Below are 16,982 nucleotides of genomic sequence, written 5' to 3' on the forward strand. Positions count from 1 at the left end.
AATGTTGCTGAAAATCTGAAATGCAAAACTTCAGTAGCACACTTTTTTTCTTGAAAATTCTCGCCATAGTTTGCAGGCACTCACTTTTTGAATTGCGACAAAATGTGACAGCTTTTGTTGTTTTTTTTTTTCAGTTTTCCACAGCTCACTCAAGCTATTATGAACATCACAACATCTATATAGCACATTATTGTTTTTTCGGAACATTTTCTTGGAGTTTTTCCCACCATGACCACCAACTCTTGGTACTCGAAAAGACAAAGGAGGGCTGGAGGCGGAGTTAACTAGAGCCTTTTTGCTCCGCCCCAGATGTTGGGCCAAAGGATGCTCTCACGGAAGAGAAGAAGGCGCTTCTCTCAACTCTCGCCACGACGGGCAATCATTGAGCGAGACTTTTTTTGTGTTGGAAAATTTGATGCACTCTTTTATTTCGTTCTGTTTCATTTCTCGAACTGCCAATTTTTTTCGATTTTTTTGTCGGTCATTTTTTGCTGAAATTTGGTTTCCCGTGAAGTTAGAGTTTGGAGAATTTTAATGGAAAATAGTTGAATTCTGCAGGGAAAAACTTAGAGTTTAATGCAGAATATATTATACAGAATGAATCGCATAATTTTTTGGATCTTGAACTTTTCTAATTAGAATTTTCAAAAAAAAAAAAATTTTCGTCATTTCTTATTTTGGAGAATTAAAAAATTACCAAAAATTTATGTTTAGTTAATATAGTTTAAATATAATTTTAAGGAGATTAGGTGAAAAACTTATCCACAAAATTTAAGCCATATCATGTGTCGGCTTTGATGCACCATAGAAAAGTTGTAATTATTTTTTCTCGTCTACTAAAATAAGTTCTAAAAAGTACTTTTTTGTTCTAAAAAGTATTTTAAATAAGTTCTAAAAAGTACTTTATTTTTTTTCTCAGTGTGTGTCGATGTACCATGACCAAATTGTCTCTTCCTCTCGGTGATTATTGTAATTTTACTGTACTTTGTTAGAGTGCTAATGCACTATTTTATTTTTTCTTAGCCACTATCTGTATTTTAACACATTCCACCGTCAAAACTTTATCATTGTTAATTTTTTCGAATTTCTAGAACCAGAATTGGCCCGTCACTGTTCCGTGGTTGCTTGTCAATCAGCGAAGAGCTGTTTCGAGATAGCCGAATGATCCGGTTATCATCTGCATCTCTAATTTAATGCTGCAACCGAGGCCTCACTGGATATCCAAACTGCTCATTGCACTTTTTTGCTCAGCCAACGTGTTTGCATATTCCGAATACAGGTTTGAGCTTATTTTTTGGTGATGCCCTACAAAAAATGTATTTCAGCTCTACCACAAAATATTGCTATAGCTGCATGTCAGAAGACTTCCTACTCCATTGGCCATATCTTGATGAGGTGAGAATTTGGTTTCTAGTGTAAAATATTAAAATTAAATTTTACTAAGCTGTAGTAACTGCCTGAAAAAATAACTCAATGTCATGTTCTATCACGTCAAATGGAGTTATCCTAGCGTTCAACAGTTTTCTATTACTCAACAACGTCTAAAATAAGCATTTTGGGTCTTAATGCACCATGACCAAATTTCTCAAGTGACCGAAAATTTTCCAGTACTTGGTCAAGTCGAAAATGACTGTCATTTTTATTTTATGATGCACCATGTCCGTGTTGTTCACAAAAACGAGATCGTGCAATATTTGTACTTGGCAGAGGTTCTTTAGATTCCGGTTACGTATAGAATATCTCATCTTTGAATTGATGCACCATGACCGTATTTTTCAAGTGACCGAGTCACAAAAACAAATGCGTCTGGAACAAAAATTTATATCATAAATTGGTTACTAAACCCGCTTCCCAAAAAATTTGTCTCATGTGATCCCGTGATGACAAGAAAATTGCAGCAGCAACAGAAGCACACCAACGGCACATAGATTGCATTTGATAATGGGGACAACCTGTCAGCCATTCATTATCTCACTTTTATGTGATTTCCATCCGTTGGTATTTAGGATGTTTAAATGCATACCTATGGAGCAGTTATTTATACACATATCCCTCCCGAGAGAGAACGAGTCCCCCTTTCACAACTGTTATTGAGAGAACGAGCGCTAGGGGGTGTTGAATTTCGGTGTGAGGTATGGGGGGAGGGGTATCGCTAAACCTTCTAAACGTATTAATTTTCACTTTGCGTGCTCCTTCAAAAATTTGAAAATTTCAAAATATTTTGGGAAAGAAAATAATAACGTTTTGCTCTTCAAATCCACAACTCATCTTCCGAAATCCACATTTTTCTGTCCCGTGGCAATCAAATTTACATAATTTTCATAACAGGGAGTTTGTCGAGTTTGTCACATGTTTTTCCCTCTTTCCCACTCCAACTTTGACCCTTCTGACACTACTAAAGCCAGAAGAGATTTCTTGAAGCAAAACGAAAAAAATTTCTCTCCGGAAAGGGGGTCATGATATATCTTCAAGCCCCCCCCCCCTCATCTAACCCCATAGGACTCGCCAAACAAGTATGAAGATTTGGGAAAGAGGAGCACAATGTCAAATCCTCAAAACCAGAGGCTTGGCGACGACTGGGGGTCCCTGCAATCCCTTGGAGACCGTCCGCATATATCAGAGAAGACAGCCCGATGTCGTCGACGCGAGGAGCTTGGAGAAGGGGAAAAGCTTCTATTGCAACCACAAAAAAGGGGGATCGAGAGGGGGGTAGGAGGGGAGAGTCATAGAGAAACAAAGAGGGGTATTTGGAAATTGTATTGTAAAAGCTGAAAGTATGGTAGAATTTTTGTAGCGAGCGGAATTAAAATTTAAAAAAACATGAACAGAACAGTGTGTCTTCGAAAATATACCGACAAATCTGTAAACAGGAAAAATAAATTATATATTGATCAAAAATATGTTGGTATCAATAAGAAAAAACATACATTAAAAAATAAATCAATGACCGAAAAATTTGTCAAAGTTTGAATTTTTCCAAAAATCAAAAAACGTGTAAAACATCCTTTTTTCATGTTTTTAAAAAAAAATTTTACAACACATTAAATTGATTGAAAATTGCAAAAAAAACTTTCGAATGACATCTAATTTTTTCTAGTAACAAAATTGTTTCAAGCACATAAGAGTAACTTTTGTAGCAACTATTCAAGTTAATATATCATGTTGTTTCAAAAAATTTGATCATGGTGCAATGCGACACGGACGAATATACACAAAATAAAAATATTTCAAATTGAAATTTAGGATTTTGTGAAAACCGAGAAAATATACAATTTCTTGAAAAAATCGATAATCTATACATTAATTATTGCAGGTAAATATTGATATAGCGATTTTTCAAAAAAACACCTTTTTTATTTGAGACCATCAAGCCTAACTAATATAGCAGTATTGAAAAGAATAAAAAATTGTTTATCAGAAAACGTGGCCTCGGAAAAGAAAACTAGCTCACGGTGCACGGTTCTCTGATTTATGGTGCATCGAAAAACTTTACAAGGCCAACATTTCTTAATAAATATGTTTTGGCAACATGTACCAATGTACCAATGTACCAAGATCTTTTCAAACTGTATTTCTAAATAAATAAATCGAAAATTTTCCAAATTTCAGGTGTACTATCGCCCTCTCAACTTCACCGACCATTGCTTCAAAATGACCCCATCAGTAATGGAACTTTAAAAAATCAATAACTTATACAATTATTGCAGGCAAATATTGGAACAATGCCTTGCAGTCATTCGATGTGTGTGACCGTCATTGAGCCGAGAATTTTAGCAGGTAAATTTATTGGCTTCGAAAAAATTTGAAATTTTGAAAATGTTAGAAAAATATTCACTAAAACTTAAAAGTTTTGCAAAAGATAAGAATCGCAAAATTCAGGTTTAGAAAATTGAAAAAAAAACAGATTAAAAAAAATAATTGTATGTATATTTTCAGCTAGTTTTCAAATCTACCTTTATTTCATTTTAAAATGGCCCCGTTTTCATTTTTGCGGTCATTTCTATGATAAAATTTATTTTCTGAGCCGTTCAGTTCAAAAATGTCTCCAACTATTTTCCAACTTCCTCCTCATTCATTCATTCCCATTTCCTAATCCCATTCATCAATAACAACAGCTCTGGGGTACCCAGGTGTATCCTATCCATCAGGGACGGCCGAGGGGAGGGGTGGGAGAGGGAAAGAGTCGAAAAAAGTGCGGTAAACGAGAAGGTGTCTCATTGAAAATGATGGATCTGTTACAATAAACCACTTATCTTTCACATTCCTTTCACTTGATTGTGATGATTAAAAATGTTGCGTTTTTAATCAAAGGATACGCTTTGAGAGCTACTTTTTGGTTTTTGATGCATTGAGGAAAAAAGTGGTCTTATCTTTGAAAATTGAGCAATTGAGAAATTGGTGTAAAGTAACAAAACGTCTGTAGTGTGGCATTTTTCAACGGTGGCAGAATTTTTAAAAAGTATGCTCCTAAGCATTCAATAAATAGGTATATGTTTAAAAATACCACATTGCCCGATCCAATCATGATGTATCGACTGCTGACTGTTAAATAAAAGTGATCAGTGTAGAACCTAAATTTGTCAGTGCAAATGATTAAATGGTCAGTGCAATTTGCCAAGTGGTCAGTGCAATTGGTCAAGTGGTTAACGCAGAATTACCTTGTATTACAAAACATAAAAGTAAAATGCAATGACTTTTTCAGTTTAACTTTCCATCTTAAAATTCTGATCATTGTGAAAAATGTTTATAATAAAAGTTTCAAATTCTGCTGTTTTTCCCAGAGATTCTAAAAAAATGTTCATCAAATTTTCCAGCAACCAAAGATCGCAATTTTCAAGTTCAATATTTTCCGCTTTACCGCGTCGAATGACCTCCAACTGCCCTTGTGTGTCGCAATGTAGTTATGCTCAATTGCGACTTGTTCACTTATTCTAACTCACTGTGCGTCCTCCTCTCTCTCTCTGCTGCTCCCCCCAATTATCTAATCTAATCCTCCTTCCGTTTCGTGTACAGAGCAAGATTTCATGGAATAAAATATTCTTGTGGTGCTCCAAGATTAGTTGTGCTCTCTTTTCTGCACACTGCCGCGCTAGTTCATTTTTCGGGATTTTTTTCCTGTTGGAACTGGGAGGCCTGTGAGGAAGCAATTGGTCTAATAATATTATGCAAGGGAGACAGGGAGAACAGCATCTGTTAATCAAATTACAACTTGATTGCGATTGAGTTAGAGTTTGTTGACTCTTTGAGCACAAGAGCCGGGCTCCAGGGAACCGTCCATCAAGATTTTGGACCACCCATAAACAGTCTCCAGAGGTTAAGCTGCACTAAACCCAATACAAATTGGCTACCTAGGATCGCCTCAGTTGAAAACTTCTAAAGTTAAGGCTATAAACGGCAGCTTTTATCTAGATAGTGTTCACTCCTAGTTAAAGAAAAATCATCAATTTTCCACGGTTTTTGCAATTTACTGATAATCTAGTCTAACTTATAAATAAGTTGAAATTTAAATTTTCCAAATCCAACACGAGCTTTGACTACTTCGGAGCAACATGTTTTCAGAAAAAGAAACAAAAGGATGCAACTCACCAATCGGATTACCCTTTTCTCTTTTTCTTTTTTTGTGAACGTTTTCTGATTCCCACAAACTTGATCCCTTTTATTTTATTATTTTTCCAAAAATACAGGGGAGAGGGGCGAATGAAAAATAGAAAAAGTTCAATTTTGATATCAGGAGTTGGCTCAAAATCTAGTTCAAGCTGTTGGCCAAGCTCAAGATCAAAATTGTGCTCGAGCCGGTGCTCAATTGTTAAAATCAAAGTGGCCGGCCGCATTCAATACGTCAGACTATTTCAGTTTCCGCTAGTCTGAGTCTAAGCTTCTAACCTCGCTGCGTTATAATAATCGATTTATGGCCAGATCAAGCTAGCTCCAGCCTAAATTTAAGGCACGGCTACTAGCAAGCTCGGGCCTAGTCTATGTGCAAGATTGATGATGGGTTTGTTTTTTAAGCCTTGTACACGGTCTCACATACGCTTTTAATTAAATCCTCCTTATAATGAAACTGCAGCAACAGTTGCTCAAGCCTAAAGATATGAGCTCGAAAACGAAGCTAAGGAACTTAACATTTGATCCGCATACTCAAAGTCTCATCAAAATCAAAAGCTCTTGGCTTTAGATCTCTGTTTTTAAGCCTAAAACTTGAGCTTAACCGCATGATAGCTCCAGGTCAAGCCTAAAGATCCAGCTCCAGGCTCTAAATTAATAACAACACCATAAGTGGCACACTTCTTTTTGTCCCACCAACAACACAACAACAACTACTACAACTATTACGACAACTCCAAATCCACTCGAAATCTCCTGTAGGACCCTGGGATGAGGCACCTCCTGAACAACTTTGATTGGTTTTTTTGTTGAGTGTGTGTGCATGTGCACATCACAAAATAAAAGCATAAAAAGAGGAGACAAGAAGGAGTGCGCGCGAGAAAACGAGAGGTAATCGCATTGAAAATGGAATTTGAGTGGAAAAAGAGGGGGGGACAAATGAAAGTACATCATTTTGATGATGCAAACATGTCCTCACTATTCAACTAAAAATATTTGGAGGGAAGGGTGACAGACAGGAAAAAAAAGGAACATTTGTATGGGAACGGTACTGATAATTAAAATACCTCAACTAAAATTACCGACAACCATAGTAAAACTTTTCATCAAATTTTTGAATTATTTTCTAAATTCACATCCAAAAAAGCGGTAATCTCATATTTCACTTGTCTTAGTTTTGGAAGTTTCACAATTTTTTTATTAAATTGTTAAATTTCTCAGATAAGTCCAATTTTTAAAAGTGAACTTACCAATTTGCCAAAACCTTGATTGAAAGGTTTCATTGTAAAATTTTCTAGGCTAAAATTGATTTTACGCATAACTTTCACTAGCACCACTCCACCTTCAAAAAATTAATTTTAAAAACTGTAAGGTTTTTTTTTGAGTTGCTGCCCACTTTCAAGTCACTTTTTTTCAAGTAAGATCAATTTGATTGAAACTGTTAAAATTTAAAATTTCTGATCTAGAAAAATTAAAGTGCAAAAAAAAAAATTTAAATAAAAATTGCAGTGAGTATTTGGAAAAAGTTTTTATCTTAAACCTTTTTGTAAAAAATAACGTTGACAAGTCTATTTCGGACAGTACTAAAGATTTTTGAATGTGTTTCAAGCATTATATGCGAAAATGAAACTTTTTTTTCAAGCTAATTTTTTTTAATTTTTAAATCTGAAAATTTTAATTTTTCAACTTCAACTGCAAGTATTAGATCTCAAAAAATATCCTTAAATATTATTTTTTGGACAATTTTTTAAAAACCTTGTAACGCTTGTTTTGAGAACAGTTACCTAGTTTCTATAGAAAACTTTCGGTTTCAGACAATTCTTTCTGGTTTTTATTTTGAAACAATTTTGCTAGCTCTCCCAAAATTAAATCAATAAAACGTATCACAGGTCGAACAGTACACATTCCCACAATGTGCCAGAAAAAATTATATGGGATCAGAGTTTGAAAACTTCAATTTCATATGTTCTAAAATGAACATCTATTTTTAAAATTAATTTCCCAATTCCAGGTCAACACATTGGAAACAATATAATACGTGGTTGCTTTTCCGGTGTTTTCAAATATGGATCAACGCCGAAATCTCAAAGTCAACAAGTTTTAGGTAATGTCTTTCAATTTATAAATTTTTCCGGCTGACACAAACCTTGATAAAATGCCTACTCCTTGAATATACGTCTCAAATTTCAAGAAATGATATAAGTTACCCTAAGTATTGAGTTTCATAGAGTATGACTAAAGTGATCTCTTAAGAAATATTTTGTGCAAAATTTGAGACATTTTCAATAAAATTTATAAGAACAAAAGGCAACACATTTGGAAAAGGAAATTGCAGAAACATAGAAACTTTGAAATTTTTCAGATACCTCATGTAGTCGAATGCCTGCACATAAATTATTACCACCCCGGCTGGCAGCAAGGAGCAGCAATCGAACAGTCGAACTGTGCTGGTGTGCTGGACAGCTGTGTAATTATTATCCCAGTGTTGCAATTAATCATAGGTAACGTTTTTTATGCGGAAAATGAAAAATGGAAAAAAAAAGTTGGATTATTTTATATTGCAATTGAAAAATTGAACTTTATCGAAATTTTAAATTTTTTCGGTCAAAAATTTTAATAAAAACTAATAAACTAGAATATAAAATTTAGAATGTTATCTTGAAACTTTTTTATAAAAAATAATTACTTACTGCAAAGGTTTCGAGTAAAAATTTGTTTAACAATTTGGTCAGTGCAAATTTCCTATTTGTGTCAAAGTGTTCAGTGTAAATTTCCAACTTGTGAAAAACTTTAGAAACATTGCAAAGATATAAAATCAAGAAATGTTGTTAAAATACAAAAAAAAACCGTTATTTTTTCAGTACTTCCCTCCACGTGATAGCTGCACTTCCAATCTTCCTGGTTCTCATACTGTGCTCATTTTGGAGTTGAAACGCGCGCTGAAATCTCATTCACAAACGTCTAACAAAAATCCTGGAGTCTTTGAAAAAGGGTCTTTCTTTGATATTTTTTGTAATTTCCTTCCTTTCCAACTTCTTATTCCCAAGAGAAAACCGTACACTTGAGAGCTTTTCTTACCAAATGATTGATCTCTATTTTTATCTTGTCTTATGTTTTTTTGAAGAGTTTTTTTTTTGAAAATAATTTTGATAATATAAATTTATTTGGAATTTAATGTATTGTTATTTTGTAATCGTAGTATTCGTAGTTTTCAGGATTTGTATTAAAATTACTTTGAAACTATGAATACAGTTTCGGCCAAAACTCGTGTTTTTGGTGATTTTACAAGTACGCATCACTAAAGATTTTTTTTTCGTTCGTCTATGTAAAATTTTGAGTTGTGAAGGGTAGGAGCAGTGAGACACGTGAAAATATAGGTCAGAAAATTAATTTTTCATACTTTCATGCACAGGTCTGAAACTTTAAGGGTAGGCATAATGAGGTACCTGAAATTTATTTTTTAAGACATCACGTGAAAATACAAATCAGAAAATCAATTTTTAATACTTCCATGTAGAGTTCGAAAACTTCACCCTCTGCATCAGCGACAAATGTGTCTCGATTTATACAACTGGAAGACTTCTTCAAAAAGATGATGGAACCTTCTATTCACCATTTTTCTATCCTACGTTCAATTTTTAGTATCATTTTCTTTTACGCAGTAGTACTCCAATTTCATACGTTTTTTGTGATTCATAAGCCATAAACATAAAAAACTAGGTAGTCAATATTTGAATAAATTACAATAACTGATTAGTGTTGATTTTTCCAAGTAGAGGTTTGAGAACTTTGATCTGATCATTTGTCACTCCACAACATCCTCCGATTGCTGTAACGCCTTTTTCAATCCATGATGTAACCAATGTTTTAGTGAACACATTACTCTCGTCGATTCTGCAAAACGTTTTTTTCAACGGAATCAATGAACTGTGACTCAAAAATCACTCCACTGATAGTCAGTAGTGGTGGCCGCTAGCAATCTGGAGATCGCAAGTTTGAGTCCGTCCTCATCCCCTAGGTTCACCCAGCCTCTATTGGAAAGTGAAGCAATCCACGACTTGGTTATCGGCCACAGTCCCCGGCTAGGACGTGCTTAAATTATAGCACAGAAGAATCACCACCAGGCAGTGTACCTCCCTCCCAGATCCGCAACACATAGCGTTTGTGGAACGGATTGTCTTTTAATCCTTTAATCTCTTAATTGGGTTTATCAGAAAAGTGGCGGGTTTGCAGCCAAAGGTCAATGCGAAACCCCACTATTGATGCCGTGAAGAAGATCCAAATCAAGGATGGGACAACTAGGCCAGTCGAGTATCTTCTTACGGTAATTGATGCCTACGTCTTTATACTGTCATCGCTAAGAAAATAGGTCGTATGAAGTATGACTAATCAACTTATGTTGCATTGGACATATACAAATTTTTTGTTGATTCTCATGTTTTTTCTGACGTTTGGTGTTAAAGTTACACAACAATATTTCTGTGGCGGCAATTAGTAGGGATCTACTACATCAAACTACAAACTACAAACTACAACTACAGCAACAAACTACACGCAGGAGTATGTCATTAGGAGCAGTAGAAAAAGCTATACCAGTAACAATAATTTATCGTTACAATTGCAAAATTTTGTGTAAAGATTATTTTTCAAACGAAAAAAAAAATACTCACCCTTCTTCTAAAAACTTGGAATCCCCCTTGTTCGGATACACAAACACTTCGGAAAACGCGAAAGGCTGTAATTCATTTAAGGCGGGCAATACGTTGTTAGGGTCCGTGCAATTAATTCCTATTCCCAAGACTTGAGGGCTTTGTTTCATCTGCTGAGCGACGGAGGTTATTTTCTCTCCATGTCGTAGGCATCCGTGCTCCTGGAAGTTCATAAAGATTTTTCATTCGATTTTAAATATCAATGACTTTCACTCTAGTTATGTCAATTTATTTGCAAGATTTCACCAAATTTTCAAGTACAGAAATTTGCTTGATGACAATTTTTCAACAAAATAGAACATTTCTAGAAGCGGGTAATTATTTTATTTGAACTACCTTAAAAGTAAAACTGATTACAGCTTCAAACTCTGGGAACTCCTGAAGAACATCTAAGGCAACTGATCCTTCATCTGCAGATGGAATCGTTTCAAAAATCAATTTCCGAATGCTTGATCTATTATGGAACAATGTCAAGATGATCTTGAAGTAGTCGTAGGCGGTTTTCTGGAAAAAACGGAAACTATTTTTGTTGTAAATGTTTTTTCTCAGTTGAATGTTTTATATCTAGTTATAGAACTAGTTTTTTTGTTGAAAAAGCGCCGAATATATGATCAGTTTTTGAATTAACTACTTACTCATTTGCAAATTTGATCTCATATTTCTATCACCTCTATAAGTAGTGACTATTCCAAACTTCATAAAAACTCGCCTTCGCTTCAGATTGGTCCATGTATGCTCCAGTATACTCTGACAAATCATGGTACATTGTTGCAAGAGTGCCTACTGATCCCCAAGCTTCCACATCAGAACTTCCTGTTGTCAAGTGACACAATTTCAAACAGGTTTCTTCGAAATACTTCTCATAAAGCTCCCTTTTCTCTGCATTTTCCGGAATTGTTTTGTCAAGTGTGCTTCCAAAGTGGTATGTATTGCTGGTTATGACTTTGACTTCCAGGTCCAAAAATCTAAAATTTAAGATACATTGGCAAAGGAATGAAAATTGAATTTCCTCACGATTTATAAACGTTCTCCATTAATTCCATATCAGCATTAGCAGGGAAGGACCAGTGCGGCTTGTTTTCCTGCTGCTGAAAATTGTATATTTTACTATTAGAGTTTAGATAGGCTTCTGCATCTGCTTTGGCCAACTTTGAAAAATATAAGAACACACTTACATTACAGTCATACCCAAATCTAAGCAATTGAGATGACATGGATCCATCAAGAAGTCGAACCATTCTAAAACTCTGAAACTACGAATATTATTTTTTTGAAAGAATTAATATTAAATTCGTAGAAACTATAGTGATAGAAAACCGACCAAAAGTGCCAAAAGTTAAAGAAAAAAGCATTATGTGTTTGTTATCAAATTGAAATTGATAAGATATATATTACCTGTACAGAGAGTGTAGATAGTTAGAGAGTGGCAGACATCCGGGACCCAAAGGGGAGGGGCGCGGGGAAGAGACGAAACGATTTACGAGGTGTCGGTTTACGGAGCATTTCTCTTGATTTTTTTCTTTAGCGCAGACCGATTTTCTTCTAATTTCTGTTGTTTTTATCCATTTTTCTTCCTCTTTTTTTTGTTTTCTTGTAAAAAATAATTATAAAGGTATGTTTAATTTTTATTTTATTTTAAAAAATCTAAATAATTTCTATTTGAGGGTGTATCCTTTCAATTTTCCATAAAAAATAAACAGAAAACACATTGAAAACATATTATCTTTATTCAAAAAATTATTTTTTACAAGAAAACAAAAAAAAAGAGGAAGAAAAATGGATAAAAACAACAGAAATTAGAAGAAAATCGGTCTGCGCTAAAGAAAAAAAATCAAGAGAAATGCTCCGTAAACCGACACCTCGTAAATCGTTTCGTCTCTTCCCCGCGCCCCTCCCCTTTGGGTCCCGGATGTCTGCCACTCTCTAACTATCTACACTCTCTGTACAGGTAATATTAATTTTATTTTTGATACCAAAGAACGGTTTGAACATTAAAAAAAAGAAGAGAGTTTTAACAAAAAACCTTGAATAAAAAGAAACTAAATTTTTTGCACAATTTTTTATTTTCAAAGATTATTTTCAGACTTCGAATAAATCCAGGTTGATTAAAATACAAAGTTCGATAAATAAAACAGAAAACGTCGAAAAAATGCGCTCCACTGCGAATATATTTGAAAGTGTGTCGCGGCAGCTGGCCTTGCGGGTACATCTATTGTAGGAAACGGGGAAGGAGGAAGAAAGTACGGCTGTTGGTTGACCCTGTGTCATTAGGCATGCCGCCTGCTACGTTTCACACCATTTATTGTTTATGGTTGATGACATAACCATTCAGATTGCAATCTACACCATACATTTGCAAATGCTAGTTGTTCTGAAACATTTTGCCTCACTTCTTATCTAGTCTTTTATTTTTCAAGTGCGCGAATATCCCGCTGGGTCTCTCCCTCAAAAATGTTTGAAAAATGCGGGAAAATTTGTTTGAATTCACTTGTCTGCATATATACCGTTTTCTTGTTTTGATGTGCACAGAAAATACTTAATTAGTTAGAATTTAGAATGTCTTTGTCTGTACTGTTCAAATTTTTTAGTGTTTTTTTCTATGATGATAGGGCATTGATAGGGTAGCTGATATTACTCAGAATTTGGTGCTAGCCTCTTGCCCCAAGTTTGGGCAAAATTTGTTTTAGGCAGCTTCCAAGTTTAGCCCAATTTTGATATAATTATTACCGAACTCTTACCACACTTAAAAATTTGAGGAAAACTTTGGCACTAGTTGGGTTAAATTAGGGGTTGTCTTGGACACTGCCTGCCTGAAATAAGTCTTGCCAAAATGTTGCTTCAATTTCAGCCAATTTCCATTTTCCGAATTTGGTCAATTTCAATTCCAAGTAAACACTTTCTGGACCATACTTGAACAAAGACCTAGACCCCCCTAGACCCAAATTTTTTTTCCACATCTAGGTTCCCAGAACCATATTTATTTAGTGAATGGTGTCTTAATTCAGGCGTTCCGCCGTTGGATTATTTCTTCACGCGGTGTCAGAGTGTCTTATTTCGGCGTAAATCTACAAAAAATGCGGGAGAAGAGACGCAGAGTTCTCAACTGATTTCGCATGGCTAAGAACGTGCTGACGTCACTTTTTTTTTTGGAAAATGGCTTTCCGCGTTTTTTGTAGATAAAATCTTAAGGGGACAGCCTCGCATCACGTGTTTCTTCAGTTTCCCTTAGAAGTTCTATAAGTTTTGCCAAAAACCGAAAAGAGATTTTATTACCACGATCTCATATTTTCCAGGTGTTTTTTTAATTAGTGTGCATCGGTTTGCACGGGGTCGCTTCTTTTTTATCGCAGCAAGCGATCTTTTTTCTTGCGGGCCTACACCATTTCCCAAAAAACGCACTCCGCGAAATTTGCGATCAGAAAAATTAGATTATTGGGAAAGTGTAGCAAAACAATGGCCTAATTTTGCCACGCGCTCTTTCGATTTTATTGCCCGCCAAAAAGTTGGGTATTCCAACCACTCGTTATATACAAATTTGTACCATTTTTCAAAACTTTCGAATGTTTAAGTTAAATAGAAAAAAACCTCATATTCGTTCACGAATACCTTCAAAACCCCAAAGATTTAAATATGCTTTTCAGAATGGAAGAATCAGACGATGAGCTTGAAATTTTCTACATCGACGATGAAGACAATGTGCAGTAAGTTTTTTTTTCGTTGACTGTTTTTTAAATGAAGTCTAGTATACTCTGAAGTACACCCAAGTTTTATAGCCCCTCCAAAAATTTTAAGTCAAGTGAAACTCGGGGAGCATAATTTTTTTTTGTTGATATTTGCTTCCAAACTACATTAATGTCTCCAAAAGATATTTCGTAATGTACCAAATGTGAAAGTTAAAAGCACTTTATCACAATTTTCAGAGGTCCATATGGAGCCAAACACGTGCTGGGATGGTACCGAAATGGTCATTTTCACGACGATCATCAATTCAAGATTGTTGATTGCGCGCAACATGGCGAGCTGGTTACTTATGAAGCTTATCTTGGCGATCTAAAGTCCAGATTTGGAGTTGAGGCTCCTATCCCGACAAAGATGGAACAGTTTCAATTTCGGGGGTTTCTGCTGACTCCAAAGTCAAACAAGAAGCCAATTTCCGGAGGTCCGATGGACTCAACGAGTGATGAAGTTCCGGAGGAAACTGGACCAACTGAAGAAAAGATGGATGAGAATCATGAAAATGATTCTAATGTGGTCAGGAAAGACGAACCGCCAGCACACCCAAGAAAGAGCTATATCGCAAGCCCGGTATGTGTTAGCCAAAAAAAAATTTTGGACCAAAAAACAAAAAATTGAAGTTTTTGAAAAACCAAAAAACCAAAAAACAAAAAAAATTGACGGCGGCATGACGATTGCCTGAAACCCAAAATTTAGTGACGTGAAACGTACCCTTTTTCTAAAAAACATAACAACAATTCTTTAACTTACAATACTTTTGTGCCTTTCGTGACCTTTTTGTTCTCTTTTTCGATTTTTCTGCTCTCTCAATTTCTCTGAAAAATTATTCAGTGTGTTTTTTGCAAATTTTCCATCACTAGAAAAATGACAAGTTCACGATCCTCAGGCAGGCAGGCGACTATGCCAATAATTTTATGAATTTTGAAAAAGAAGAGGGATATCTTTTAAAAGTTTTTAAAGAACAAGCAACGTTAGGCTGAGAAATCATGAAGAGTATTAAGTTGTGGTGTTGGATAATTCGCAGAAAGTTCAAAACTATAAAACCGAGAGAACATTTGCACAATTAGCATCTGAAAGCCGTCTCAGCCTTTGCCGATTGGCTAATTCCACTGAAAACTGCGCTCTAGCAGAGTCAAAAATTCTGTCAAAAATTTATAAGCCTCCCCTGGTTAACACTTACCTAGAACTACATATTAGTTTGTCTCACCTTTTGAGCGAATTCTTTTTCTGAAAAACCATAAGAAAAATACGTCGAAATACAAAAAAAATAGTCGAATGAAACGGAAATTTTAAACGAAACGTCGATACAAAAGTCAAAAAATTGAATGATATTCAAATTTGACAATGTGATAACAACCAGAAAATAAAAAGAAAGCGTGAGACTTTTTGTTGCATGGCACGGAAGGCTCCGATCATAAAACAAGCTTGTGTCGATATTTTTGTATCAAAACGAGATCTCATTGTGTAACGGGAAATCGATTGTTAGAGATTGCATATAGTTTCTGTTTCATATTCATAGTGTACAATGCTATTAAATGACAGCATGAGAGATTTTTGCTGAATGTTGAAAAAATACCATCAAATGTTTGAGACATGGGAAGCGAGAAGAACAGAAAACATGAACAAACTTATCGGAAAAACTATCAAATTGAATTATCTTTATGAGTTCTGTATATCATACTTAAAATGAAGTAAAAGTGAAAAAAAAAGAGAGAGAGAAAAAATTCGGAATATTGAATTCGAAAAAAATATTTTTTTTCGCATAAATATCTTTCGAAGAAAATTAAAAGTGCAAGGAGAGATTATCAATAATTTTTTCTGAGTGCTTCGGGATATTTTTATGTTTGCCACACATGGGGTTTCATACTCAAAGTAAATTTTCCAACAAATTATTGGGAAATCTGTCGTGCCAGATTAAAAAATCAATAGCATTGCGTGTCTTGAGTACAGTTGCCATTTTCCCATCATTTCGCTCAACGTCAATTCCCTTGGCACAATCGACGCTTCCGATTCCATCACTGAAAATGTCATAGTTTGGTTTTTGAACTCAATATCAATCTATTTTTTCGTGTAACAATCTATTTTTTCGTGTAACAATCTATTTTTTCGTGTAACAATCTATTTTTTCGTGTAACAATCTATTTTTCGTGTAACAATCTATTTTTTCGTGTAACAATCTATTTTTCGTGTAACAATCTATTTTTCGTGTAACAATCTATTTTTCGTGTAACAATCTATTTTTCGTGTAACAATCTCTTTTTTGTACAATGTTTTGCGCAACAAAGGTGGTTATCTGGAAGCGGCCGACTCATTCAGGGTTCCGCTCTGCGCTATACATACAGATGCATTGCGGCGTTAGTAAAAGCGTGAGGCTGTTTGAGGCGCCTCACCGGCCGGCGCTGAGATGGAGACCCCCCACCTTAATGAGTTTTTTTTTTTGAAAATATTTTTAATTTTTTGGTGATTGAAAATTGAACTTCGTCCTTGCACTGAGTGATACTCAAAATCATGAAAATATAAATTTCAATTTGTATACTGCCTTCAATCGAAAAATAAATTGAACGTGGTACAATGAATCGAAAAGGAATTTATTGCAAATACAAAAAAACGCGGGTTATCAAAAAAATCACCAATTGAGAATGATTACGAAAAAGTTTGAAAAACAGAGCACAGGGAAAGATTGAAAATAAGAACTTGAACAAATTATCGAAGATGACATGGAAAAGTAGATGAGAACAAACGATCAAAGGTGGGAGAAGATCATAACTGGGAATGGTGGGATCTTTTGAATTGTGCATATGTGTAGAGAGCTAGAGGAATGGTGTGTAGGAGTTCAAAAATTTCAGAATAGCAAATTATAAAAAAAATACTCCAGATGAGAAAAACGGTAAAAATTGGATGATAATCCAAGTTCAGAGCTGAGCAAATCAGTAC

General features: G+C 35.0%; 3 protein-coding genes across 3 annotated transcripts; 2 read left to right on the forward strand and 1 right to left on the reverse strand.

Moving 5' to 3' along the window:
- Positions 1-1,091: 1,091 nt before the first annotated feature.
- On the forward strand, positions 1,092-8,779 carry hot-8 (Protein quiver). The gene is made up of 7 exons (NM_075821.6): positions 1,092-1,279; positions 1,326-1,395; positions 3,610-3,663; positions 3,708-3,777; positions 7,616-7,708; positions 7,967-8,105; positions 8,466-8,779. Exons 1-7 carry the CDS (start codon positions 1,194-1,196, stop codon positions 8,533-8,535), a joined length of 582 nt encoding a protein of 193 aa, NP_508222.2. The 5' UTR covers positions 1,092-1,193; the 3' UTR covers positions 8,536-8,779.
- Positions 8,780-9,260: 481 nt separating this feature from the next.
- Positions 9,261-11,560, reverse strand: T13G4.4 (Hcy-binding domain-containing protein). The gene is made up of 6 exons (NM_001383526.2): positions 11,489-11,560; positions 11,328-11,401; positions 11,023-11,278; positions 10,650-10,817; positions 10,275-10,474; positions 9,261-9,498 (listed from the first exon to the last, which is right to left on the reverse strand). Exons 1-6 carry the CDS (start codon positions 11,549-11,551, stop codon positions 9,345-9,347), a joined length of 915 nt encoding a protein of 304 aa, NP_001370579.1. The 5' UTR covers positions 11,552-11,560; the 3' UTR covers positions 9,261-9,344.
- Positions 11,561-13,955: 2,395 nt separating this feature from the next.
- On the forward strand, positions 13,956-14,666 carry T13G4.1 (GYF domain-containing protein; the record flags this gene model as incomplete). Its single annotated transcript, NM_075823.1, has 2 exons — positions 13,956-14,014; positions 14,234-14,666. The coding sequence occupies 2 exons, from the start codon at positions 13,956-13,958 to the stop codon at positions 14,664-14,666; spliced, it is 492 nt and encodes a 163-aa protein (NP_508224.1).
- Positions 14,667-16,982: the final 2,316 nt, after the last annotated feature.

This window comes from Caenorhabditis elegans, chromosome X (genome assembly GCF_000002985.6).
Source record: "Caenorhabditis elegans chromosome X".
NCBI lineage: Eukaryota > Metazoa > Nematoda > Chromadorea > Rhabditida > Rhabditidae > Caenorhabditis > Caenorhabditis elegans.